Raw genomic sequence first — 26,770 nt, forward strand, 5'->3', positions numbered from 1 at the left:
AGCAGGAAACTGAGGCCTGACTTGGAGGGCTCCTGGCCCATTTTCTTTTGGGTTCAACACTGCAGGTGTTACACCTGTTGTGCAGGTCAAACCCCATAATAGCAGTTAACCCTTCAGTTATCTGGATTCAAGACATTTCTGTCCACTATCTAGACATAGCATTAGGGTCGGAAAGCACAAGACAGCAACCTCTGCAGCAAAGCAGGCGTGGATCCAGTTGATGACTGTGCGAGAGTTCTCCTGGAAAACTTGTGTGATCTGCTTTGAAGAAGAGAGGCAGGATGCAAATGCAGTCACCAAAAATAAATATGCAGATGCTCAACACAAAGCGTGCTATTCCCTTATGGAAATGCCTGTATGCAATGAAGCCTACCTGCCTCCCAGACGTAATCTGGCAATGCTCATGCTGCGCAGTCTACAAGAGAGAGAGAAGATGTAGCCATAGTCCTAACGGATAACAATGGGCTGCTTTTTTTTACAAGGCATGCTTGCTATTCAGCTAATGTCTGAAGCCAGCTACCAGAGGCAAGAAACCAAGCGAGTGAACTCTTCCCTGTTGTCATATATTTATCTCTTTGGGGTAATTGATTTAACAGCAAGATGCCTAGATTTAACAAAGTCCTTACTGTTTTACAGAGCTGGCAGAAATATTTGCAAAGGCTTGCTTTTCCTTGGATTTCAAGAGAAAAGAACACCCACCAAGGTGGTAAGCCAGCTGCACAAAGCAAAGGCAATAAGCACCTAAAGAGGAAGCTGCCTCTTCTACATAACTCCCACAGACAGGCTTCTCATCTGCACTCCAGTCTTGCTGAGGGTTTTCATATTGAGCTGCATAAATCATGAAACACCAACACGTTTTGCTCTCTATTCCCCCTTGGTTGTTTGTGAGGGTGTGTGTGTGTGGAAAATTAGTAGGCAAATGGGTTTTGTGGCAGCTAAACCTCACTATGCCAAAAAGAGGGTTCCACTTGGAACCTGGAGTTGCCCTAGAATTACAACAGTTCTCCAGATGACAGAAATCAGTTCCCCTGGAGGAAATAGGAGCTTCAGAGGATGACATGTATGGCATCACATCCTCACTGAGCTCCTTCCATACCCCAAACTCTGCACTTCACTGGCACCACCCCCAAACCTCCAGGAATTTCCCAAGCTGGAGCTGCCAACCCTAACTGAAATGTCGGAATGGTTCCTTTGAAATTTGGCCACGTGCCTGAGCTGTGGTCCAGCTGAGAACAAGGAGAGAGGAGAACATCTGGTCAAGGATTGGCTCGGGGAAAGGCAAGGTGTAGGTGAAAGGATAAGGGGAGACGTTTTGGATTGTGCACAGGTGGCTACACAAAAAGTATCACTACCCTTAAGGCTACTTTCAATCATTTTCTATGAGGCTGGGTGAGCTGTCTGAATCTGGTAACAATTTAGTCTAGTCTGATAAGAAACTAATCATCGAAACTCTGATAAGGAACAAGACAAGACTCCAGGTGACCAGACAGGAAAAAACTACCATTCTTATCTTTTAGACCCCCATTAACATAAGCAGGTGTGTGTAGATACATTAATTTGCTTTAATGAGCTGGTAACTTTGGTGGTCTTCAGTCTTAACTAGATTTGTAATCTCTAAGCACATGTTAAATGCCTGTACTTATTCGTCACTCAGCTGATTAAAGTATGGCAAAAGCATTTTTTGTTTTCAGTTCTTCAATGCACTTAATTCTCACTCCAGCTAGTAAGAACATAAGAAGAACCCTGCTGAATCAGAAAAACAAGCCAGCTTTTGACATGTCCCATTGGGTGGTCTGTAGGCAATCAGATCTCTGTAAACTAAAAAATAGCATGTATTCTTGCATATTCCTGAGCATCAAAAGGCCCCTTCCCCTATTATCCTCATCCAGTGCCGACAGGAAAGAGTCAAGTGATTTAACTCCACTGATTGCCGAAGCCAGCAGCAACCAGCAATAAATCTTGGTGGGGGTCATGGCAGATTGCTGCAGGAGACCAGTCAAGGAGAAATCGATGCTGCAACTTTTGAGGGTCTAAAGAGAGCTGAGCTGCTGGAACCTCAAGGACTTCAGCTTTTCATAGAAATGCATTTTCACTTTTTTAAAAAGGATAATATAATCTCTGAAATGAGCCCCGAGTGGTTAAAAATGGCAGAAGGCTTGAAAGAGTCTCATCCTGGCTGAGTTCATTATTTACTATGCCTGCACACTTTCCTCCTTGAAATTTTAATGAGAAGTTTTGAGCATCACAAGCTAAAGAGATTACAGGCCGTCCCGTAGGTCATCCATATTCCATTCTATTTTTTTAAAGGGAGGCTTCCTAGAGCCTGAAGCTCTGTCAAAGCAACATCTCTGGAATGAGGCACCAAGGATGGCTGCAGACGAACAGCAGGGAGCTCACCCACGGCTAATTCACAAACCATAGTTTGCCGATCAGACGCTGGCAGCGCAGCAGGAGGCTGTCTGTTCTCTGTTCCACCACTGCGTGTATAATAATATATGCACACCAGACTCTATATGCAAAACAACCTCATCTGTTCAAACGGCCTGGGAGAAATCTAAAACATTCCAATCATCAAATATTTGGATAAATGGTAATGCCGTCAGAACAGCCTCGCAGATACATACCAAGTACCAGCCTTCCTTCCCAGCTCCCCACTGCAGTGAAGGTGTCACCAGCTTGCTGGATCATACCTTATCTGAGAGACAGAGGGTGGATTTAGCACCACAATAAGCCACTCACTAGCGTAGTGTTTACTTATTTATTCTGGATAGAAGAGACATGAGGCTCTTGGTTTCAGGAGAACCCCTCGGATTACTTTCCCATAACACAATCCCATGGTGCGAAGGACTGGGAATACCATATAGTCATGTGGAGAAATCACTTTTCCCAACCAACATATGTCCTGCCAAAATGAAGGGTACATAAATTCCTAAGACTACAATATTCACAAGCTGCCCAGAGCTGTGCACCACAGGAAAAACTCTCCCATGTGACTAGATGAGCATGTGAAAGTGGCACAGGCTGAACCTTTTAACATTTTTAAAAATATACGTACGTGTGTGCCATCAAGTTGCAACTGATTTATGGTGACTACAGCAAGGGGCTTTCCAAGGCAAGTGAGAAGCAGAGGAGGTTTGCCATTGCCTTCCTCTGCAGAACCTTCCTTGGTGTTCCCCCATCTAAGTACTGAGTCGAGATATGACAAGATCAGGCTATACCATGCCACCTACTCTCACATTAATGTTTCTAAGCTATTTCAATTTTCTGAGCAGCAACAAGGCCCAATCTGGTTGAAACTTCGTACAGGCGGAAAGTTGATACGGTTGCTCCTCTCTGTAGATTCACTTGTCTATTGTTGCGTATGCTTTCCTGTTCTGTTTTTGTCCAAAGCATCCACATTCATATGGAAAAGTGCAAGTGACAATTTTTATTTTAAAATATACATTCTTATTCGCAAAACAAGGAGATCAGCTGGAAGATGGAAAAAAGGGCGAAGTTTGGAACACCGTTACTTGACCTCTGGAAGACACCTGCTACTCATTTGATTGATGTTGGAGCAGAGGAGGGACTCGAACTCAGCCCTCTTCAGCTTCTATGCCCTGGATCATGTGTGTTATGTGCTGTCAAGTTGCCTCTGATCTATGATGACCTTATAAATGAAAGACCTCCAAAAATCCCATCATTAACAGACTTGCTCAGATCTTGCAAGCTGGAGGACGTGGCTTCTTTTATTGAGTCAAGCCATCTCGTTTTAGGTCTTCCTCTTTTTCGACTGCTCTCCATTTTTCCTAGGATTGATTTTCCCATGTGTCTTGTCTTCTCATGATGTGACCAAAGTACGATAGCCTCATTTTTGTCATTTTAGCTTCTAGGGAGAATTCCAGCTTAATTTGATCTAGAGTTTACTTACTGGTCTTTTCAGCCATCCATGGTATTCTCAGAACTGTCCTCCAGCACCACATTTTAAATGAATCAATTTTCTTCCTGTCAGCTTTCTTCACCATCCAACTTTCACAACCAAACATAGTAATGGGGAATACCATAGTTTGGATTATCTTGATCTTGGTTCCCAGAGAGACATCTTTATCTTAAAGGATCTTTTCTAGTTCCCTCACAGCTGCTCTTCCAAGTCTCGATCTTCTGATTTCTTCGTTGCAGTCCCCCTTTTAGTTGATGATTGACCCAAGAAATAGAAAAACTTCAACAATTTCAATTTCCTCAGTGTCAATTTTAAATTGTACCAACTCACAAAACAAAAAGGGTATCTCAGTGTGAACAGAGGAGAGATAAGCTGTTATTCCCTCTAATGTAAAGAGAGAATGACCAATCTCTTTCTCAAGTTTACAGAACAAGTTTAGTCTAGCAATAGTTCACAGGTCTCCAAAAAACAACACAAAGACACACCCTGATGCTATTAACAATTAAAGTAATATTTTTACTAATATCTTTTGGAAATATTTTAAATGCATTGCTTATTTTTTTCTGAACCAACAATTATAAAGTATAGCTATGTCTTTGTTGTAAAAATATTTATATATATAATGTTAAATATTTTACAATCTATAATAGCTAATGTTAAATATTTTTTTCATTTTAAATCAGCTTGATTATATAGTTTATTAAACATTGGTTGATCTAATGAGGAGGTTCATTAAGATGGAGAGAGGAAATATTTTTGAATATGTTTCAGTGCAGTCCTATGATGAGTTACTCCAGTCTAAGTCCATTAACTTCAATGGGCTTAGACTGAAGTAACTCTCCATAGCATTGCACTGTTTGTGTTGTATACCTGAAAATTGTATTTTAAATGTTATATGGCTATTGCATTTTGATAGTCCTTGTAATGCGTATCTTTAATTTTCTTTCAAATGTAAACTTCTGTTCTCTTTCCCCTTTTCTTTCTGTACCCTATTTTTTGAAAGAATAAAAAATATTTATTAAAAAGACAATTAAAGTAATATTTTTTATAAACCTACAATGGCTTAGTTAAATGTATTAGCTTATGTAAACTTACAAGAGACAAGCCTTAGAAAGAAAGTAAAGGAAACAATAAAGTATTCCTGACATGTCTCTGAGGAACACTGGCAGAGAAATGGTAAGGTAGAAGGGGAGAGAGGTTGTTGGAACTTGTCATTCTGAAACATCACCCAAGAATATAGGGACTTTCATATTTCAGTTGTGGGCGGGGCAGGAGACAGGTGAGAGAAAGGGTCAACAGCCTGGTCATGGCCACCTTCTGAACCAACTTAAAAGTGGGGAGCCAAGTCAGTTGTGAGTTTTTAGTGATGCTGGTTTGGCTAGGGCTGAAATTGTTCTGACTTAGGCCTAGGAGAGCTTATAAAAATCAGTTTGGCACAGCTGAACTGGCTTGGTTTCACTTCATGCAATCAGTTGAATATAACACTTGGAGGGAAGCACCTGGCAGTGCTCAGAAACGCTATCTTCTTCCCCATTCCTCCAGTGATTGTTTATCTTCCTAGCCTGCAGCAATGCACAGAGAATTCCTATGAACACACATCAAGTTGCTTTGGTCACCACGGTCCACTCTGACTGGCAAGGGCTCTCCAGGGTCTCAAGCAGAAGTCTTTCACATCACCTTCTACTACCTAATCCTTTAAACCAGAAATGTCAAGGATTGAACCAGGGACCTTTGAGATGCTTTAATACTGAGCCGCGGCCCCATCCCCACATGAATCTTCTGCAACTTGGGGATAAGCCACAAGGTACGAGATGTAGGTTCTCCCCAGCCCAGCAATGCAAAACTCTTCAACTGGAGATGCTGGAAACTGAACCTGTAACTTTAATGACACAGAGCACATTCTCACTGACTTTTGGCTCCTCCCATAAGTAATGCCAAAACTTAAGCTTGCTTGAAAAATAGAGATAAATTCATCTAGCAGTTTCTTTGTTTATGCCACAAGTCATAACAAAACATGGTTACGCAATGAAATGTCAGTTCTCACAGCTGTTTGCTGCTTGTGTCAGATAAGAAGTTTGGATACATCCATGTCCCTTCAAAGGACCTTTGTGGTAATGTCCCCATCCATCTTGGCAAGCAGGGGTTCAGTTCCTTGCTGATTCGACCACATTTTCAGAAGAAAACTTCAGATATTTAGTACCTTATCAGTACAGCAACTCAATATGTAATAGATGGTTCCATCCACAGCCTCTGCTCACAGGCCACATCTTTCTTTAGATGGAATCTTTCTAAAACTGGCAATGCAAAACAGCTGACTGCAAATGATGACATTGTCAGAGGGGCAAACGTCTCCTAATAGGAAATGCAGAATGATTTGTTAAATAAAATTTAAATCTTAACAAGTAATATCTGGGTACTACCTTTAATTCCTGGAGCGTGGCCAAATCATCTTGCATCAAAATCTCTCTTGAAACTTCACTTCGGGTTTCATACCACCTATGTAAGCCTGCAAAAAATTCCTAGACTGCACAAGCCTTTAGTTTACTTGCAGCCAACTACCATCTTTTACATGGCAAGCAGAAGTCCTCTTCTGGAGACAGCGTTTAAATAATTCTCCACTCCCATCAAGAAAATGTTGATTGCTTAATTAAATGACACAAAAATACACTAGGGGCAACATCCCTATTTCTAAGCGAAGAAACACAACAGAAGAACTGTTGGGTCATGCTGGAAGTTTTCAAAATTTTACTTGGTGCTTTTCAATTCAATCACGCTGTGATGGCCCCACATTTCAGGTCCAAACTGATCCATTTAATCAGACCAGGGTTTCATTTAGCCAAGCAGTGTTCTGTTTCCAATGGTGGCTAGCCATTTTAAAGTTATATCCCTTGCTGTGGAATCCTTTCCTGCCAACTGCAGATGCACCAGAGCTGGTTAACACACTGTGATGAGGGAACATCCCTTTGCATGTGCTCAGAGATGCCCACTTCCCATATTCAGCATGAACCCTAGTACTGGAAAACAGCCATGAACAAAATGCTCCATATTATCTTGGGCAGTTCCTCCATCAACATATTAGTCCAGCTGAGAACTTTAGATAGTTCAATCTATTTGCTTAGCAAGCCAGAGAGATACACCTTAGCTGACTTGGAACATCTGCTTAATTTGCCTCCCTGTCATCATCTATGCTACCTCCACACAACTGCATTGCACTCAGCAGGGTATACTTCTGAGCAAAAAAAACCCATGACTGGACTGCAACTTCCCAGTCCTGCAAGTTGGTGTGCAGCAGGCAGCTAACTATGGAGGCTGCCAGTTTACACTTCTGATTAAGCCTTGTAAAGAAGAGGTCTCAGATACAATGCAAGCTAAAAGAAGCAAGGTACTGTAAGTCAGGCTTAGGCAGAAATTTTGTGATACGTTAACAGAACCGAGTCCTCTCTTGCTAAGGACACTATGGGAAACATTTCCTGGATTCCTAGCTGAAGGATGCCCCCTTGTGGAACTCACAGCACACTGGAATTAGCTCATCATTGCTAGTGTACAAGTGCAGGACCAATCCAAGGGTTGCCATCTACACAGAGCAATTCCATTCCAGTGCAAAAAGGGGGTACCTACATTTTGGAGCTGCCTGCAACAATGCCTGCCTGGTCCAGCTAAAAAAGCATCAGCAGCTGCACTCTGGATAAGACCTATGTCGGGGAATTAGAAGAAGCATGCAGCAGAGTCCCCCAAAACGGCATCAGTAGAACACACAGGCAAAGGGAAAACTTTTCTCCTTCTGTGAAAACTTTCTCTGCATATAGCAAACTTAGCATGTTAGAGAGAGTTTTTTAGATTTGCCAGAAAATTCCATTCTGCCACTTGAAAAGACTGGATCCAACCAATGGTTTGGAAGACTGGGAATCAGCTATAGGAGTCCATGCATTCGTCTCCCTTTGCACCATAGTTTGCCATCACTGGTAAATGGGGCAAAATTCAGGGAGTGCATGAACACAAGGCTCAGGCACAAACAGCCAAAGCACCATTCACTGGTATATGTGAACCATGCCTCTTTCTTCAACAGTGGCTTTTGTGAACAGCACAAGAACCTGCTTGACCAGCCCAGAACTAAATGGAGTCTGCATTACCTGTGGCTCTGATGCAGCCAGAAATGGGAATCATGTGATATGTAGTACATCTGTCACATGACACAACTATACCCATGAGGGAAAACCCTGGCACCGAATGAGAACCGAGATAGCAATGGCCGCTCATTAACAGTATATGAATTCTTGGTTGTATGCCATTAAAGGTACTTGATTGATTGGTTGATTGGTTGATTGGTTGATTGGTTGATTGATTGATTGATTGATTGATTGAATTCTCGGAGTGAGCGAGTCTGGGATGAGACCACAGGGAGCGAGGTCTGCTTCCCATCCAGAGCCAAACCCAATTTGGGTCCTTTCTGAGGACGAGCAGTGCAACTCATCCAGCTCACACACTGGGACTCTTGCTTATTAATTTATTCATTTACTGCTTTTATACCCTGCTTTGCTCCCCAGTGGGAACCAAAATGGCATACATTCACCTCTCCTCCATTTTATCCTCACAACAACCCTGTGAGTAAGTTAGGCTGAGAGAGTGCGACTAGCCCACGGTCACCCAGCAAACTTCTATGGCACAGCAAAAATTCAAACCTGGGTCTTCCAAATCCTAGTCCGACACTTTAACTATTACACCACAGTGGTTCCTGTCAGTAAAATGTTTCCCGCTAGCATTGTACACACTGCCAGGCAGCTGATGGAGGTTTCCTTGATTTGCAACTGTGCTGAAAAACACCAGCGCTGAATGTCGCAAAGTCTTGCCAATAACAAAGGCACATGGAAAACTTTCCCTTGAAGGATCCTACAGCACCCATTCCTATTTTATCTTGTAGGAAGATTAAGCAATTTTGCCAAGTATTTCAAGTAGGAATGCACTACTGAACAATCACAATATGACTGGAGAAAAGAAGTACAATGCTTGTAAAAACAAATTACCCATTGTTTTAATGTATATATGTATATACTGAAGGCAATGCTTAGTATTTTAATATCACTTTTGCCCCAAGTGTTCAAACTACAGCATTCGTATGCTCTTAATAATCCTTACAGCAACCCTGGAAGGCAGATTCATGTTACTATCTTCGTATGACCTATTTCCATTTTAAAACCTGACCTTTCTGCCAGAGTCCAGAAGGCAGATTAAAACAATAAATGACAGTAAAAGCAAAAGAGCCTTTTCAAGTTGCCAACAGGGAAAGGCTGGAGAGAGAGTGGCTTGCCTAAGGCTACCTAACAAGCTTATAATAATAATTTTAAAAATCTGAACCAAGAACTACCCAGCACACAGCTGTAACGACTGCTCTAAACCAGTAAAGTATAAGGATATCCAGGCTGCTACCAAACTGCCAGAAAGAGAGTAAAAGATTAAGCGCAAAGAGCATAAAAAGCCCCAGGTAGACGCAGGACATTCCAAGAAACCCCAACCCTATCCCTGGTACTCTTCCCTGGCAAACCATTACAGCTGAAACACACATACTAGTTTGATGAAGAATTGGGGAGATTTCACGGCAATCCACAAAGTGTAACCCAAAATGGTATAGTGTTTGGAAGGTTTTGACTTCCTACGCTGATCACTTACCATTGAGTTCTGGAGGAAGGTAGAGGTGGTAGGTGCTGTAGATGTCATTGGACATCTGAAGCTTCAGCTTTGTGTGTTTTTTAAGGAGCTCAGAAATGTTCTCCTCCTGGAAGGGGGTCTTCTCCAAAATCACCACGGCGTCAGTCCCATCCCCAGACGCACTCTTCACCTAGAGAAACAAGAATGTGAGAATTGTCTTGCCAGAGCAAACTAATACCCGTCTATGCCATCGTTCTGTACCCCACAACAATTAGCCAAATGCCTCTGCAAGCTCACTAGGAGGGTGTTCCTTCTCTATCCCCAGCATACTCAGAAGTACAGAGAAGGAAGAGGTTCCATTTAGGTATCACAACGAATCACTGTTGATAGATGCACCCTGCATGAATCTATCTCGTCCCCCTTTTTTAAAAGTCTCTTTCTGAACTAGTGGCTATTAACACATCCTTCTTGTCCAGAATGTGCTGTGTCTGCTATCATTAGGTGGAATCCAGATAGCACCAAGATCTACCCCAGAGCACAATCTAGATGACATCAAGGCACACAGTAGGGGCAGCTCCCAGGAACTGAAAAACATTTTGTGCTCACATTATGCTGGGAGAGCTGAAGCCCAAAGCAGGTGGAATTGCAGTAGCATTATGTGTCCCTACCAACCCTTCTGAGTACAGCATATGCTGTAGGACACTATATTGGATCACACAGGACAGAGAAATCACTGTGGCTGCTACACCAGCCTGTACTTTTGCAAGTCAGCAATTTAGGGAACCGTAGCACCTGTGTGCTGAACAGCAGTAAAACAGACCCTGATCTATCCTTGGTACTCTTCTCTGGCAAATTTTTAATAGGCGGGGCTACTCCCGAAACACGTAATATTTTAATGAAGATATGGTGAGACCTCGCTGTAATCCATGAGACGTGACCTGATATTGGAAAATTCAACTTCCTGTACCAATCACCATTCAGCAATACAATACTTCTATCACTGTAGGGTTAATGCATTAGAACAGTGGTCTTCAACTTGTCTGGAGTCAGGACCAACTGAATTTAAGCAAGTGACAGGATGTCACATGATATCTAAGCCACATGACAGGAAAAGGAGGAGCCAGAATTATGACCTCATGAGCATCAAGACCAGGATCACAGCCAGCGGACCAAAGAACCATGGACAAGCTGAGTATCAGACATGCACCATAGTGAGGAAGAAGCCAAGGGTCAGACTGTGGAGGAATCCTAGTCACTACTGGGTGACCTCATCTCTTCACTGTGCTGCTCCTCTGACCATGCATGCAAAAAGAGGCAGGAAGCATGGCACGCTAGCTTTCTACATATCTATCTCAGCAGCAGGTTCTTCCAAAAAAGATGGCAGCTCTATGGGGATTCTCAATCCAGCAAGTAGGGCTCTGTAGTCTAAGGGACCTGAGCCCATGGACTGAAGACCATTGCATTAGAGAACCTCCAAAGAAGGAGGAAGGATCACAGGTGGAACTGATGGTCGGGTGAGTGTGTGTCCACAGCTCTTTTGCATGCGCCAATCTCAAGAAGACGTGCTGTATGAACACATATATGTGGGCAGACTCATAATCATTGTCAGATATCCAGCAGGTGTGCTGCAGCATTGTGAAGTTTGCAACTGGGTGCACAATTAAGCATGCTGTAAATCTCAGTGCTGTTTTTATCCAGCCCTCATGGCCTCAGAAATGACAGAAAGGTAAGAGAACAAGTTCCAGAAGTGAGAACCTAGAACAGATGTCACGAAAAGCTCCTACTATTTGCCATAACTAGCAGGAGCAAAATTAGGCTCCTGGACTGGGGAAACCCAGTTTCAAATCCTGATTTAACCATCAAGTGACCTGGGTGACCTTGGGTTAGTTACTCCCACCCAGCATTTACATAACTTGCAGGGCTGTTGCAAAGATTCACTAGAGGAGTGTAGAAACGCTTATGCCATTTTCAGCTTTTGAATATCTAATTTACAGAAGCTTCCTTGACTGGTCACCTGGGGGGAATTTTTACACACCAGAAGTGAACAGGTAAGTAGCTATTTTAAAATACAATGCCAAGACCACAGCTATACAGCCTGGAAAATTGACAACAACCATAGCTATTTTAAAAGTCTGCATGATTTACAGAGATCACAGATACAGCTCAGTGCAGAAAAACTCACAGACCCAAATGTAATCCAGTTCAGTACAGAACTAGCTTTCGATATGGTTTAATAAATACGCAGTGGTATCTGACCTTGGCCATTCAAATGCCCTGTTATTGCAGTTTATTGTTCATCTGCCTTGTAATAGTTTTATCTGCATGCACACGCCCCACATTTGACCTACAGAGTTTAATCCACATGCAAGTCTCCTTAAAAATCTATCCATCGAGAATTTACATGCTACTTCAAAATTATAGGGATGCCTTTCCATTTCCTGACATTTCATCATGGGGCTTGGTTATCTCAGAGGAGGATTTACAGAGGGCAGTAAAAGAACTAACCCAACTACATTCCTGCATTCGGGGAGAACCTTCTTTCTGATCACTGTACAGCTGTAAATGCTGAATTAAAAGAGTACTTGCAAATTCTCCATCTTTATGGCCCCTGAGTGACAACTCCATCCATCTTATTTATAACATTTGAGTTAACTGCTAGTTTGCAATTCAATTCCACTTTAAACACTAAACATGAAAAACTGATCTCCAGGCTAAAAGCAATAGATATGCTAATAAAAAAATAATCTAAGCCTTGAGATGGGTAGCCGGTGCTTTGTCAGAGGGAACTGCGACCTGTGCCCTCTGCCACATTTCTTCTGCTGTTTGGAACAAAAAGCTCACTCTTAACTCTTTTCAGTTATTCCTGACTGCCAAGTCAGGCACATCATCTACCCACATCTACAGTGCTGAATCTCAAAACCTGCCACAACTAGACGAAAAGAAGCTTAAAAATGTCAGAAAAGCTTCTACTTGAATTGCCCTTGGAATGGTTGCCCGATGGGTCGGCTTTCCTCCCCTAAGGAACCAAATGACCACCACATTCGGAGGCCCAGAGGGAACATTTCACTTATGTTGGAACGGCCAAGACTCTTGCTGGTCATCTTCACCAGCATATAGACTGGCTCGTGATGTTTGAGACTGTTGCTCTCTGCTCATGGCTGGGACTGCATAGTTGTCCCCTGATGTGAGGCTGGACTAGTCAGCTTTTGATCTCCTCTCATTCTACCACTCTCTCAACTCCTATCCCACCTCCTCCTGCTGTCCAGTAGGACATTTTCCCCCCTGTTGCATAGCCATCTCTCCCTGAGACATCAGGATTTCCATCACTGTATTTATTTGGAAAAATGCATACACAGCCATGCCAGAGACCTTCCTCATCTGTTGCTTATCCTAAGTAGCAGGGATACATGCAGTACTCTGCATTTTAAAAATAAGTTAAACATTCTTTAATTGAGCAATCAAATATTCCACACAAAGGAAAGCTTAATTCTGTGACCTAAATAAACTTGCCTGTCTCCTCTTGTTTTTGCATAATTTAAGCTGGTTTTCCTCACTGAGGGAAGGGGGAGGAGGGCACTGAAGCCCCTCTCCCCCCCCCCCCCCCGCAAACTACTGAGTCTTATTCAGCTACATGTCTGGCTTCAGGATTTTCAATAGGTATGCTTTTCCATGAATATCTTCACAGCCATGGGGACTAGAAACTTTTTTATTAAAAAAAAAATGAAAGCTAAAGATTTCAGGAGGCTGAATCTCCATTCTACGCTCTGTTTTTTTCCCCAGCAGTCCCACAAAACTACTACATATACTCATAGCCGTGCAGGCATCAATGCAGTGAAGTAAAGACTTTATTGCAGTTGAAGTGTTGCCCTGAGCATTAACTTGAGGCTGCTTACCCGCCTCAGGCACCATACACACAAATGTAACAACTGACACTCATGGAAGACCGCTGGTACCAACACCCACTTAAAATGCTCTGTCATTTTTCCATGGATGCCCTTAGGTGATCAGATTTTCCCAAAAGCCACTCTGAGAGGCAGGCTTGAGGGGAAAATGAAGGCAGGGGCTTCAAAGGAGCACATTGCTTCCTTCCCACCACTCACAAAACGGAAGAAGAAAGTCTGAAACCTGCTCCTAGCCCTTGCACTGGTGAGCAGCCCTGTCCTGGCCCCCATATTAAGACAAACAGAAAGGGGAACAAGCCTCCCCTCTTGTCCTCTATGAAGAAAGAGAGAAGCAGCTTCTCTCCAATCCTGCTTTTGTAAAAACCAGCACGGTTATGCAGAAAAAAACCGACTCTGTCCCATCCCATAATGTTCTCTGCACATGACCACAGGAGAAGTAAAATTGGTGGTGACCAGCAAATGCAATTGGCTGGTAAGCAAAGCAGAATTTGTAGACCCCTACAGACGGGACATGTAGTGCAGCCTGAGAGAGAGGGGCAGAGACAAAGCATTACCTGTTCATTAACTGATAACTGATCACCACAAAGCCATGAAGATTCCCTTTCATTGCTAGCTATCCTCTTGTTATCACCAGAGGTAAGTGCTAGGGTTGCCAGATCCCCATGCCCTCCTGGCAGGAGGAGGTGAACTTAGCACTCACCTGACATTTCTTCTTCATGTGCACACTTTACATGTGTGCTCCTGTGGCGGTGCAATGATGTTACTTCTGAGAAATGACATCATAGTGCAGGCCCAGGATCACGTGCACACTTCATACCTGGCCAATTTGAGCCCCAAATAGGCCAATTCAGACGAGTGACATCATCACACCACCCTGGGAGCACACCCCAGAGCCGTGTTAACCCCTCCTTTCCCCCCTGCCAGCCAGGTGAGTGGTGTGAGGGGTGGAGGATGGGAGCAGGGGATGCTCCGCCCACACTGGGGGAGTGGCAAACCTAGTAAGTGCCTACAAGCAAAATGGAGCAGTGGGCACAACAGGAATCACTGCAACCAGTTCTAGCCATAAGACTGCAGTTATTATTACCATTCAGAGCAACCAATATTGTAGTGCGATCTTATAAAACCAGAGGCATTTTATACCATTGCGTTTGGGGCGTGAGAGCTCAAAAGCTTCTACAACTAAAATCTGAGATACCTCAAGGCTCGTATACATAACAAATGTAAACATCCTTTCCTTTCCAGTGCTCCTATGATCAAATGAAGTTGAGCAACGACTGACAGAATAATAAATTAATTTCTAAAGGAAAATGTGTTAGACAGAAATTTAGCAACCAACAAGGCTGGTTATATTTGGATCACTATCTAGCATCAGAGAGGGAAGAATCTCTCCCTGTGAGCACAAGTCAAAAGAGGTAAAATCCAACGACCTCTAAAAACAGTAAAAAGATGATATTCCAATATTTTATAAGAGAGCAAAGCCGGGCCAGTACACTGCAGGAAGTGGATGTGTACCTCTGCATTCACCCCAAGCACTTAAGCAACACACACAAGGTCTTTTGGAACTTGATGTGGGAAGAGGTCCCCAAAGTCAGAGCATTTTAAAGCCACTGTTGTGGAGTCAACTCCAAATTCTGTATTCCTAATATACAAACTGTTTTATCTTGCAGCCAGTCACCAGCATCCAAGGATGAACTGAAGACCTACTGGACATAGCAAGCACTCAGTAGCTCTCTCTCCCTTGTTAGATCTCATGAGTCCTCCAAACTGTCTTTTTTCAGTTTTGAGCCTCTCTTCACTCCATTACTAATTGCCACTACAGAGACCATTAGAAGGAGGGGAGCAGTAGCCAAAGACACTCTGCACTGTGTCAAGATCTAACTCAGCTATCAGCCAGCCCACTAGCCCAAAGCACCATATGGAAATCACTCATCTATGATAACAGTGCAACTTAACCAACCCTGCTGAGCAACTAAATTGCACCCTTATCTATATTTGATTTAATTTATATTCACAAATTAGCCCTAGTTGCGGTTTATGTAAAAGCAAGTCCTGAGGATTTCAATGAAAATTTCTCCTTAAGACCACGCACAGGATTCTGATCTCAGTGAACAAGTAGTAACACAAGCAGCACAAGGCATCTGCGTTAACAATACCTGGTGACTCACAAAAAGTGGGAATTTTTTTTTTTTACATTTACAACACAATCCTAAACATGTTTATAACCAAAAAGTACGTGCCACTGATTGTGGCGGAATTCGTTCCTGTTATAGGGTTGGTAACCTCCAGGTGGTGGCTGGAGATCTTCCAGAATTACAACTAATCTCCATGGTAGAGGTCGATTCTCCTGGAAAAAAGGACTATTTTGAAAGGTGGACTCTATGTCATTATACCCTGCTGAGGTCCCTCCCCTCCCCAAACCCTGCCCTCCCCCAGCTCCACTCCCAAAATGTTCAAGAATTTCCTAATCTGGAATTGGCAACCCACCTGTGTAGAAACTACACAGGGCTGCAACTTCATTGCTGTAACACTAATCTGTACCTTTACTGGAACGCTACACAACACGTTTAGCTTCCAAGTGCCATTAATTTATTTAATTCCTGTGAAATCTGCCTTGAGTCTCAGTGAGAAAGGTAAACTATAAATAGAAAAAGATAAATAAATAAAGATTAATAAATGACTAAATTTGATCAAACTTGGGGATTTTTTTAAAAAAAATCAAGAAATGTGTTGAGCTATTTGATCAATACAATCCAGAATTTCACATACTTTCCAGCTTCAGACAACGTGCACTTGACAGTCTAAGCAAGCACACTTCACAAAGCTTGTTCAGCTTGCGACACTTTGGTTGGCTCTGTTTAAAATATAAATTGTTGTTTTTTGGACTCCCCCCGCCCTAACGGGCCAGCAGTTACTTACAATATATCTCGCTAGAAAGCTCCCTGCCTTATTCAAAGTTAGCCTCAGATCAACCATCTGATAAAATACCAATTCCAACGCCCAGCCAATTTACAAACCACGCTGCTTCGGTGTGGTTCTGAAGAACAACGCTATGTGGCCAGAAAGAAGGCAAAACAAAAGCCTCTGCAAAATTAAAATGTTGTCGTGAATTCGGTTTCTTGTAATGTGTGCTTTATGGCAGCGTTTTGAATTTCCAAAATATAAAATGTTACACTCTGACAGACTAGAAAACACGAGGCTTCCCCCCTTTTGGTGACGTAAATGGTCTCCTCCACAGGAGGCGGGGCTAAATTTTGACGGACCTGCTACCCCCACCCCTCGATGCTAATTGGTGCGTTCCGGCTCCCAGTAACGGTCGCTCTCGGCCGTTGGTACCTGCCCATGGAGGAAGATGGTCTTGTCCCGCGCAGACTCCCTGAGCACCCTCCGCACTGAGAGGTCCGTCAAAGTGAACCCAGTGGCGGTGGCGCCTTCCTTTGGGGACTCGGCCGTCCCGTTCTTACTCTCTTTTTCTTCACGTTTCCTCTTCAGAGTCGGGGACTCCGCCATGGCTTTGTGGAGAGGGATGGATGGGGGAGGGAGAAGGGGGAGAATTGTGCGCGTGCGCAATCCCCAGCCGTTCGCGCCCACTGAGTCCCGGTTGCTGAGCTTCGCCCTCTGCCGGCGGGAGGTCGCTTCAAAGGCGAGGCTGGCGATGAGATTTGCGCATGTGCTGTCAAATTTCCTGAGAGGGCGATCCGGGTGCCCCTCATTTCCGGCTCTCATGCGACTTCTCTGTGTGATGCGGCTCCTTAAAGATCAATGCGTTGAAAACCGGCAGCTCGGTGGTATTTTAGATACACACACAAAATGCACATTTATGGCTGTTTGGACACACTGTGATATGCATGAGGAGAGCCTATGTGGGTGTGCTAGGATGTGAGACTAGGTAGACCTAGGTCACATCCCCAACTGTGGCATGAAGCTGACTGGATTACCAAGAATCTTGGGCCTGCCTGTAAACTCACTCAACCTACCTCGCTGGGTTGTTGTGAGAAGCATAAACACAATGAAGGACTGTTACCAACCTCCAGGTGGGGCCTGGTGGTCTCCCATAAGGCTCCTGGCCTTCTGCAAACGATGCAAAACTGAATTATTCAAAACGGCTTTTTACACAGGAGGGCTGTACTGTAGGGAGGTGGTTTCAAAGAGATGCTTCACTAACGAGCTAGGGACCATAGACTTCACCACTATGTTGCCTTATGTACTTACTGATGCTTTTAAGTATGTGCTCCTATGTACTACATGTTGCTTTAAGTAGTTCTGTGTTGTCTAATTTCACTTCTAGAATTACTTCTGCTCTTATTTCAGCATTTCTTCTTTGTATTGGTATTTTTGCTAGTCTTTGTAAACTTGCATTTATTTATCCTATGGCATTGTTTATTGAAATATCCGTGATATTGACTGTGCTAATCTCACTCTGTTCTGGCCTGGATAAACCAGGTGGGCCTGATCTCATCAGATCTCAAAAGCTAAGCAGGGTCGGCCTTGGTTAGTAATTAGATGGGAGGCAACCAACGAAGACCAGGCTTGCAGAGGCAGGCAATGGCAAACCACCTGTTAGTCTCTTGCCATGAAAACCCCACCAGAGCTCACCATAAGTCAACTCTGACTTGGGGGCTCTCTCCACCACCAATCTCACTCTATGCAATCCGTTTTGAGTCTCTGAGAAAGGCAGACCATAAATGACAAACTTACAATGGATCTTCAGACAACAAAGGTCACTTCCCCTGGAGAAAATGGCTACTTTGGAGAATGGACTGTATGGCATTATACCCCAGAGGTCCCTACAGTTGGGCAGTTCTCAAGCTGTGCTTGAGAAGGGCAGAGTTTGAGGTGGTGAGGGAGCTCACCTGGGATGTGATGCATAGAGCCAACCCATTGAAGCTGCCGTTTCCTCCTGGGGAACTGATCCCTGTAGATCAATTGTAACTTCAGCTCTCCACTCCCCACTTGGAGGTTGACAACCCTGCCTCTACATCAGACTGACCCTCTTGCACTTCACAGCCTGTCTCTCTATACATGTGTGTGCATATGTATGAAGTGTCCCATTTTTACTAGAACACAGGTCCAGAAAAAAAAAAAAACATTTAAATGAAACTGGCAGTACCAGTTGATCTCTTTTTCAATGCAAGAGCTGTTAGGCTGCTGTAACTGACCCTGGCAAATGTCCTACACCACTGCTCAGTACTGAAGGAAATTTTAAGACCACGTTTTTTTTAAGGAACACTTTATTCTCTGTAGAAAAGATGTTAAAACACACAGCATGTTATATAGGGACTGATCAAATGTCTGCCATTCATTAATTTCATGATGTCCCATTCTGCAGCAAGTAGGACCATCAACTCAGCTTGGAAAATTCTGAAGCTTTGGCAGAATCTGGGAAGGGGAGGGAACTCAGCAGGGATGTGACACCATACTGTCCACTCTCTGAAGCTGTCATTCCTCCAGGGAAGCCGATCTGTAGTTTGAAGTTCAGTTGCATCTCCAGGTGAACTCTACCATGAGGCCACTAACCCTAGCAGCAGGAGGAAATTTAAGGTCCAAGTAATATACTTGTCTGCCAGTAACTATGCTACAGTCCAAAGTTTGTAGCAGACTTCAAAGTTCTGCCAAGTACTTAATTATGTACTAATTACATTTGCTGTATACAGCTCCCCCCCGCCCCCCGAAGCATAATAGAATAAAAAATCAATCAATCCAAGTGATGGAAGGAGGAAGAGAAATGAAGGAACAGGGACAAGAAAGGGATTTACAGCCGGATCTTCATATGGTAGACTGGACAGAAAGTCTAGAGAAGATTCCCATAGAGAGGAATCCTAGACTGAGTGACACACTTGTAAGCTTGTTTAAGACGGCATTGAACAGAAGCATACTATGAGGTAGTCTGGTCTAAACATAAAACAGGCAATTCGGAAAAGAATCATACATAGAACCAAAGCCGATATGGGTAGATGAGTTAGGATGAAGCCTGGTTTTTCTTTTCGGCTACGAAGACCACTCGAATGGAATCGGAAGCAAAAATGCTGCTTCTGTCCAGCAATTCCTTTTGAGATTCAGGAATATTAACAAGTGGCAGTTCTGGTTTCATGCTTCTCTGCTGTGTATGCTGATGGAAGAACTTGAATTCTGACACTATTCTATTTTACTGTAATGTAACAGAAATTTTCAAAAATTAATGCTCTGAATATATAAGAAGGTTCCCCAAAGTAACAGATTGCTTTGACCTCTTGGTAACCAGGGAACTATCTTCTCAGAACTCACACACATACACACGCTTCCAGCATAGGCACAGTACTTTTATGAATAAGCATGGAACTCTTGTTGGGCCCGCTGGAACCTCCAATATATACCCCAGGCAGACATGTTCCCATTGCCTTGAGTGTTTCAGTGGCACAGCAGGAGGCCCAGATGCCATTCAGGAGCTCCTATGGCCGGGCTGTGCTTCTTCCACATAGTTGAATGCCAATGAATGTGAAATCAGCCCTTCAGTGGTGAGATGGGTCAGTGGGAGGGGAACACCATGCTTCTCCTTCCTCATGCGAGCAACACATCCTTTAGCTTTTATCCAAAGTACTTTCTCCCAATACTTCAAAGACTCAACGTTTAGTCCATGTTCCAGTTAAGTGCTCCTGTGCGCATTCTGACACAGGTCCCGTAGATCTAAAAAATATAACCAATGACAGTTTAGGAGCTTTAAAGTAGATGGTGTTGAAAAGCTCAAACAAAACCTCGCGTCTTCTCTTGAAAGTTCGAAGCCTCAGTGTTTAGTATCAGGGTCCACCACCACTTTATAGCATTTGAGGGGAAGCAATTGCTTGCTACAAGATTTTATATTGCAATTTAAAAAAAACAGCCAGAAAAGAATCATTAAACCATAACAATGTCTCCATAATGAACCTTACACACAATCTAAACCCCAGATTTACCCTTCTTTCCTCATCTGATGTAGACTAACATCTGATGTAGACTAACATTACAAGGATGAGAATAGGTCTCTCAAATCCGGCATGTTTGCCACTGATGAACCAGTTTGGTGTAGTGGTTAAGAGCAGCAGGACTCTAATCTGGAGAGCCAGGTTTGATTCCCCACTCCTCTGCTTGAAGCCAGCTGGGTGGCCTTGGGTCAGTCACAGCTCTCTCAGCCCCACCCACCTCACAGGGTGATTGTTGTGAGGTTAATAACATCACACTTTGTAAATCGCTGAGTGGGTATTAAGTTCTCCCGAAGGGCCGTATATAAATTGAATGCTGTTGTATCAACACTGGGGCAGATCCAACCATTCTCGCAAGAGCCTTCTTCCAACCTAAGAAGCTTGCTTTCTATTTAAGTAGCTCTTCCTCTTTAGGCTGGAGGAAAGTTTCGAACTTTGCTCAGTGGAGTGGTAGGCTAGGTGTAAAATCCATCCCACTCACTCCTATCCTATGGGTGGAGAGAGAAGTCTATTGGACTGAGCTACCGGTGTTTCAAAAGGTGGGTGTAAGAGTGGATACTGGGCACAGGAGAATATAATGTACAAGCAATTTTTATTCATGATTATGAGTCACAAATGGTTTCCTGCTTCCTATGAAACATTAATCCTCCCATGGTAACAACTCGGTATCAGGCTGCCCTAGAGTGCTAAGCGTCCTCTCCACTGCTTACTTACAGCGCATCACGGTCTCTTTGACCAGCCTGAAGCCTTTCTCCAAGACTGTAACGTTGATGTAATAGATGCATTTGAGCTCCCTCGGATAGTCTCTGTGCTCAATGTCCTTCAGCACGGGAATGATGCGGCCATTGGCCATCGGTGCCTCCATCAAGGCCTGATGCATTTGGTAAACACACCAAGGATCCTGGAGGAATCTGGAGGTGATCAGCAGCACCCAACAATGGCTGTTCTGGACAGCCTCGCACAGCTCTGAAACTATGGCACCTCCTGGGGTCGCATCCCGCAACTGAAGAAAGCAACGAAAGTGCTCCGGTTGGCTCTCCAAGTAGGAGACCATCTGCTCCACAAATTCAAGGTCTCCCTCACTGTGGCAGATGCACACATCATACAACTTGTTCCAGCGTGCACTGTCTGAGCTGCTTACATTTATGGGGAAAGTGGAGGACATCTGTTTGGGACTGTTCACTGAACTGGTGGCAACAGAATTCAAGCTTTGCACCAAATGAGGGGAGGGTGACCGTGTAGAAGCATTGTCCAATGGGCTCTTTAAAGAGGTTGAACTTTGCTTGGACATCCGCGGGAGCCACTTGAAGAAATCTGCAAAGTGACCAATAAAGAATCAGATAAAATAAACCAGTGAGATTTTAACAGATTACTGTAAGAACTACTTTGCTAAATTTTATTGATATCTCTGTTTTGTTTACAACAAAGGCCAGTCCAATCTTTCTGGAAGTTCAGAAGTACAACACAATGACGACTGCTTCCTTTGTTCTCAGCACCTGTAATCACTGTATCCCTTTTATACATGGAGCTGTTGCAATCAATCTTAGGCTTCCATAGCTAAGGATGGGCATGCACGCCTCTGGATTTTGGCATTAAACCTTCGAATTCTACTAAAGTTTCAATCTATAAGAAAAATTAATACCACTTCAGCAAGGCAATCACTTTCCAGGGAGACAGGCTGGAGGAACAGCTCTAATCAATGATATCATACAAGTTTGGGACAGAGGACACATGCTGACTAAAATCTCTACAATAAAGAATCACCAATTCCCCCCATTAAGATTTCTGTATTGTTTTCCTGCATAGGATAGTAAATATAACAACAAACAAATCCTATGTAACTCTACTATCCCCCCTTCCCTAACACAGCCCATCAAAAAGAGAAGTAAGTAATTCCAAGGGATTTAGAACAGTGTAATTCTGTTTAGGATTGCACAGTTAGCCTGCTAAATTATTGCTCTTTCACTATCCTGTTTTAAATTCCATGCCCCTTAACCCCCGGGCACTGGCACAAATTCCACTGTATTACTGGAATGTTCAAGGGTACTGTTTTTGTACAAATTTGGTTCATGTATCCTAAATTCTAAGAGAAGGAAGCGCTTCTGCTTGTGAACTGCGCAGAGATTATTACCTGGACAGCAAGGGGCAAAAAAAGGAGCATGTCCCAATTAACTAACAGACTGAAGTCATTTGAAGCAGAGCTTGTTTACTCACTTGCCATATCAGGACTATGTTTCAGGTGAGAAGCATCCGCGTCTACCTTCCTTTGCAGGTAATGGGCCAAAGAAGAGGACTGAGAAGGGCTATTTCTCCACTTACACTGGAACTTCACTCAGGGCAACTCTTGCTGTATCAAGAAAATGGAAGCAAAATGAGATTCACATTTACTCACATAAAATAAGACCACAAAGCTTAGTCCAAAATGAACACGCACTGGGGAGAATGGTAGCATAGTACAATCTGTGGTATTCAAACCACAGCCTTGCAATTCTTCCCAAAATGACCAAATTACGCCAGTATTCAGTGTTTCTTGGTTTAAAAAGCACCAATATTCATATGTAAGGTTGCACTGATTTCCACCAATTCCTCCCTCAGGACTTGGGAGAGCCCCTTCCCCCTTCAAAGAGTACTGGTGAGTCGTGGTGGAGGGAACAGCCATCAAGTCATAGCTGACTTTCAGAGATCACTGCTGGGGTTTTCAAAGCAAGAGATTAACAAAGGGGGTTGCAGTTGTCTGCCTCTGCATAGCACACCCTGGCCTTCCTTGGAGGTCTCCCATCCAATTACTAACCAAGCCTGATCCTGCTTAGCTTCCAAGTTCTGATGAGATCGGGTTTGCCTGGACAATCTAGAGTACGACCACAAAAAAGCCCTGCCTGTATCTATGAAACTCATCCCTACAAAGAGGAAAAGGCCAGGGAAAAATATAGGCTATATGCTGCCTGAAGGTAAATTGTGGCTTTTAGGAATTGTAAGCAAAAGCCCAGGCTGCATACAGATTCATTATTATTTACATTTCCAGTTGCAGAAATGATGTTGAGGATCCCACTGTAATGCAGACTAGCTGTGCAGACAACCAAAAGCAACTTAAAAGCTCCAAATCAGCTATCTGTAAGAGGGTTCGACTGACACACATAGCGCTGTATCTAATAGTGAATTGGATGGTCACTGTGTAGATCTCTATCTACTTGGGGGGCTCAACCAACCTCAAGCAACAGTCTGGTTTAGCCACAAGGGTAAAGAGGAGGGGGCAGCAGCCTGCTCAGGCCTCCAATAGCTTACAGAATTCTGGAGGGGGAGAATTGGTGGTGGGTTCCTAATTGTTCCCCTCCCCCACTGATGATTCCTTGCAAGTCCCCAACTTACTACACCTACTTGCAACACTAAGAACACACAACTGAAATGAACACACACACTTCCACCATGTATCCACACTTCCATCTCCCACTCTCTCTGTTCCTTGCCTCAGATTTTAAGACTGTCAGGTTTGAGGGGCAGAGACCTGCCTTCTTTGCACTCTGTATAATAGCTGATAAACTGCTATCCACAATGACAATACTATCTAACAAATTATAGTTCTGTGCACTTGGCAAATACTAGTCTCTTTATCCCAGAAGGGAAAAGACGTGTGGCCTATTACTGGGACATCATAGAATCAGGGTTGGAATGGATTTCCAGGGTCATCTAGTCCAACCCCCTGCACAATGCAGCAAATTCACAACTACCTCCCCCCACACCACCCAGTGACCCCTGCTCCATGCCCAGAAGATGGCAAAAAACCTCCCAGATCTCTGGCCAAACTGGCCTAGAGAAAATTGCTTCCTGACCCCAAAGTGGAGATCGGTATTACCCTGGGTGTGTAAGAAAGGGCCACGAGAATTCATCACTGATGTAACCCTTCCTCCCCTCCCTCTCATCACTTGTTAAGATCAGATAATACCCACTGCCTCCCATCTGAATTAAGACTGAGAATCAACAAGAACTAAAAACTTTTGCCAGCTGCTCTGGATTTCCTGCAGTCCTTGCTGACAGAATCATCAACAGCCGTCCAGTGCAATGTACACCATCGCGGAGACAAGAGTTCAAGACACACCTCTGCCGCTATGTGCACCTGCCGTTCAGACACGGCACATGAGGCACCATCTAGATAATCTCCTCATTCATGGGACATAAGGGAGAAGGGTTGATTTTGAGGCATGTAGGGACCCAAGCTATTTAGAGCATTCCAAACCAGCTCCCCATATAACATTTGAAAGATAGCAGGGGGCAAGGGAAGATCCTGGAGAACTGGTTTAGCATGTTCTTTAGCAACAGCTACAAGTGTGTGACGACACAAAGGGAAGCAAAACTCTACACTCACAAACAATGAAAAGCAAGTGAAAAAATCTATTAGTAGTTAACATATAAACTTGCAACAGATATATATCAAAATACAACTGAAACCAAGGACTATATGCAAGAAACTGTGAATGGCAAAACTACATGAAATCCAGTGAGCTTCCTAAAAAATATTCCACATTACAAAGTGTATGAGAAAATATATGAGACCTGGTAAACATCATAGAAAAACAATTATATATCCGAACATTTGCGGCTGCCAGCAAAGCACTTTTCAAAATAACTTGTTCAGATAGTAAAGTGTGAAATAAACTTTTTTTTCTCCTACATGAAGACACCCATGAAATAAAAAAGCTCAAAATAACCAGTTTTTTTTCCCTCTCAGATTCAAACACTGCAAGGTCACAGCTTCCAAACAGTATCCACGGGCAACCCCACTGGAAGCACACGGCAGTAGTCTATTCTTAAGGCTGCAAGCACAAGTGATTCCTGCTAAGCCTTTGTCAGACTGAGGATCACAGCCTCTCAGTCAGAAATGAAAGGCATATCAGACCAATTGTCAAAACCTTGGGGGTACACCCAAGCTCACCAACGTTGTCAAGCCTGTAGACGTTTTTGAAAATTTAAGAAAGGGTAGCAGGTGCTACCACAAAATGGCTGCCACGGGGGCAGGACCCAATCACAAAACGTTGGGAGGATCCACGTCACACGTTCTCTGACAATGGAAGAAGCTGTTTCAGAATGGGGGCTCCCTACCAGCGCAAAGGTGATGTTTCCTGGGCTCTTCTGAAGCCCAATGAAGCGGAGGAAAGCCAAGATTGTGAAAGAGGAAGAGTTGGAGGGGGAAGTAATGGGTGCCAAGAACTACATCAGCAAGCCACAACACTTCTGGGCACTCTAATGGAGACTACTGTTCCGTATACACATTGGTATCCCACGTCTTTAGGTATGTGACCAACAGAAATCCAACAGGCTGAAGCTTCATGTTGTTCACACACATGCACGCGCATGCGCGCCAACGCTTGCAAGTACAGTGATAGAGAATGCTTCTCCTGCAGACTTTGCTAAAGGTAAAAAATCTCGCCAGAAGTTGGCAACAGCAACAAAGATACAATGGGATTTAAAAACTCTCCCTATAACTCTCTCCGCAGTCCTCTTAGACCGCTGTACCAAATCCCAATAACCCCCACCACTTAAAAAAAAAATTAAGAACTGAAGAGATCAGAAGAACAGAAATACATATTCCATCCATTGTCCACCACCATCAGGTCTCACATGTTCCTGTGTTCCTCCTCCTCACCTGCTTGAAAGACAGCAGAACCTGAAAAGGAAATGCAGTTTTTTAAAATAAAAAAACAACTTTTAAAAAATATACATTAAAAACAGCAGGAAGTCAAAGTACTCCTAACATAGGGAAAGATCCACTGATAATACCATCCTATGCAAAGTTAGGGCAGATTATGCCCGCTGCAATCAGAGGCTCAGACTAGAGCCTAACAATTCCTAACTCACAGTGCAATTCTATGCAGAGTTACTCCGTCTAATCCCATTAAAATCAATGGGTTTACACTGCTGTAACTCAGCAGGATTGCACTGTCAGTAAGATTTCTTTATGAGAAATATGTTTAGGATCTTTCTGCGCCATGAAGATGAATTGCAATTTGGCCAAAAGTCCCCCTCCCCCAATCAGTCAATTGGATATTTGCAGACTCGCGGCTACGTCTCAAAGGGGGAGACCAACTCAATTTTGCCCCCCCCCCCAGCAAACCCCGCACTCGCCTGTTCTTCCGGTCTGCTGCTCAAGCGCCTTCGCAACGCTTGCAATTTCCTTTTTGCTCGTTTGCATTCCTAATCGTGGTAATCAACCGGCACCAACATAAAGCCATTTAAACCGCATATGCGAAATATATAGTTGTTTTTTTTAATGCATCCCTTTAGCAGCAAAGATTTGAAGCATGTTACCGGCTGTAGGGTGGGGATAGAGTGAGAAACCGGATCAGATTTCCAGGCGACAGTGAGGAGTTGCAAAACTTCAC

General features: G+C 43.6%; 2 protein-coding genes across 4 annotated transcripts in view; both read right to left on the reverse strand.

The window, feature by feature from the left end:
* DCPS (decapping enzyme, scavenger) overlaps positions 1 to 17,245 on the reverse strand; it is a 63,941-nt gene extending 46,696 nt beyond the window's left edge. Inside the window, exons 1-2 of the mRNA XM_054997990.1 lie at positions 16,798 to 17,245; positions 9,584 to 9,752 (exon numbers count right to left, since the gene is read on the reverse strand). Coding sequence (XP_054853965.1) covers positions 9,584 to 9,752; positions 16,798 to 17,187 — 559 coding nt within the window. The 5' untranslated portion in view covers positions 17,188 to 17,245. The remainder of the gene's footprint in view (positions 1 to 9,583; positions 9,753 to 16,797) is intronic.
* Positions 17,246 to 18,702: 1,457 nt separating this feature from the next.
* Positions 18,703 to 26,770, reverse strand: TIRAP (TIR domain containing adaptor protein). 3 transcript variants are annotated; one of them, XM_054997193.1, is made up of 5 exons: positions 26,697 to 26,770; positions 26,035 to 26,055; positions 22,611 to 22,743; positions 21,111 to 21,710; positions 18,703 to 20,124 (listed from the first exon to the last, which is right to left on the reverse strand). In XM_054997193.1, exons 3-5 carry the CDS (start codon positions 22,615 to 22,617, stop codon positions 20,084 to 20,086), a joined length of 648 nt encoding a protein of 215 aa, XP_054853168.1. In that variant the 5' UTR covers positions 22,618 to 22,743; positions 26,035 to 26,055; positions 26,697 to 26,770; the 3' UTR covers positions 18,703 to 20,083. The 3 variants fall into 3 exon arrangements, with proteins under 3 accessions (XP_054853168.1, XP_054853169.1, XP_054853170.1); XM_054997194.1 differs by having other exon boundaries at positions 25,974 to 26,055; XM_054997195.1 differs by lacking the exon at positions 26,697 to 26,770 and having other exon boundaries at positions 26,010 to 26,040.

Source organism: Eublepharis macularius, chromosome 14 (genome assembly GCF_028583425.1).
Source record: "Eublepharis macularius isolate TG4126 chromosome 14, MPM_Emac_v1.0, whole genome shotgun sequence".
Classification (NCBI taxonomy): Eukaryota; Metazoa; Chordata; class Lepidosauria; order Squamata; family Eublepharidae; genus Eublepharis; species Eublepharis macularius.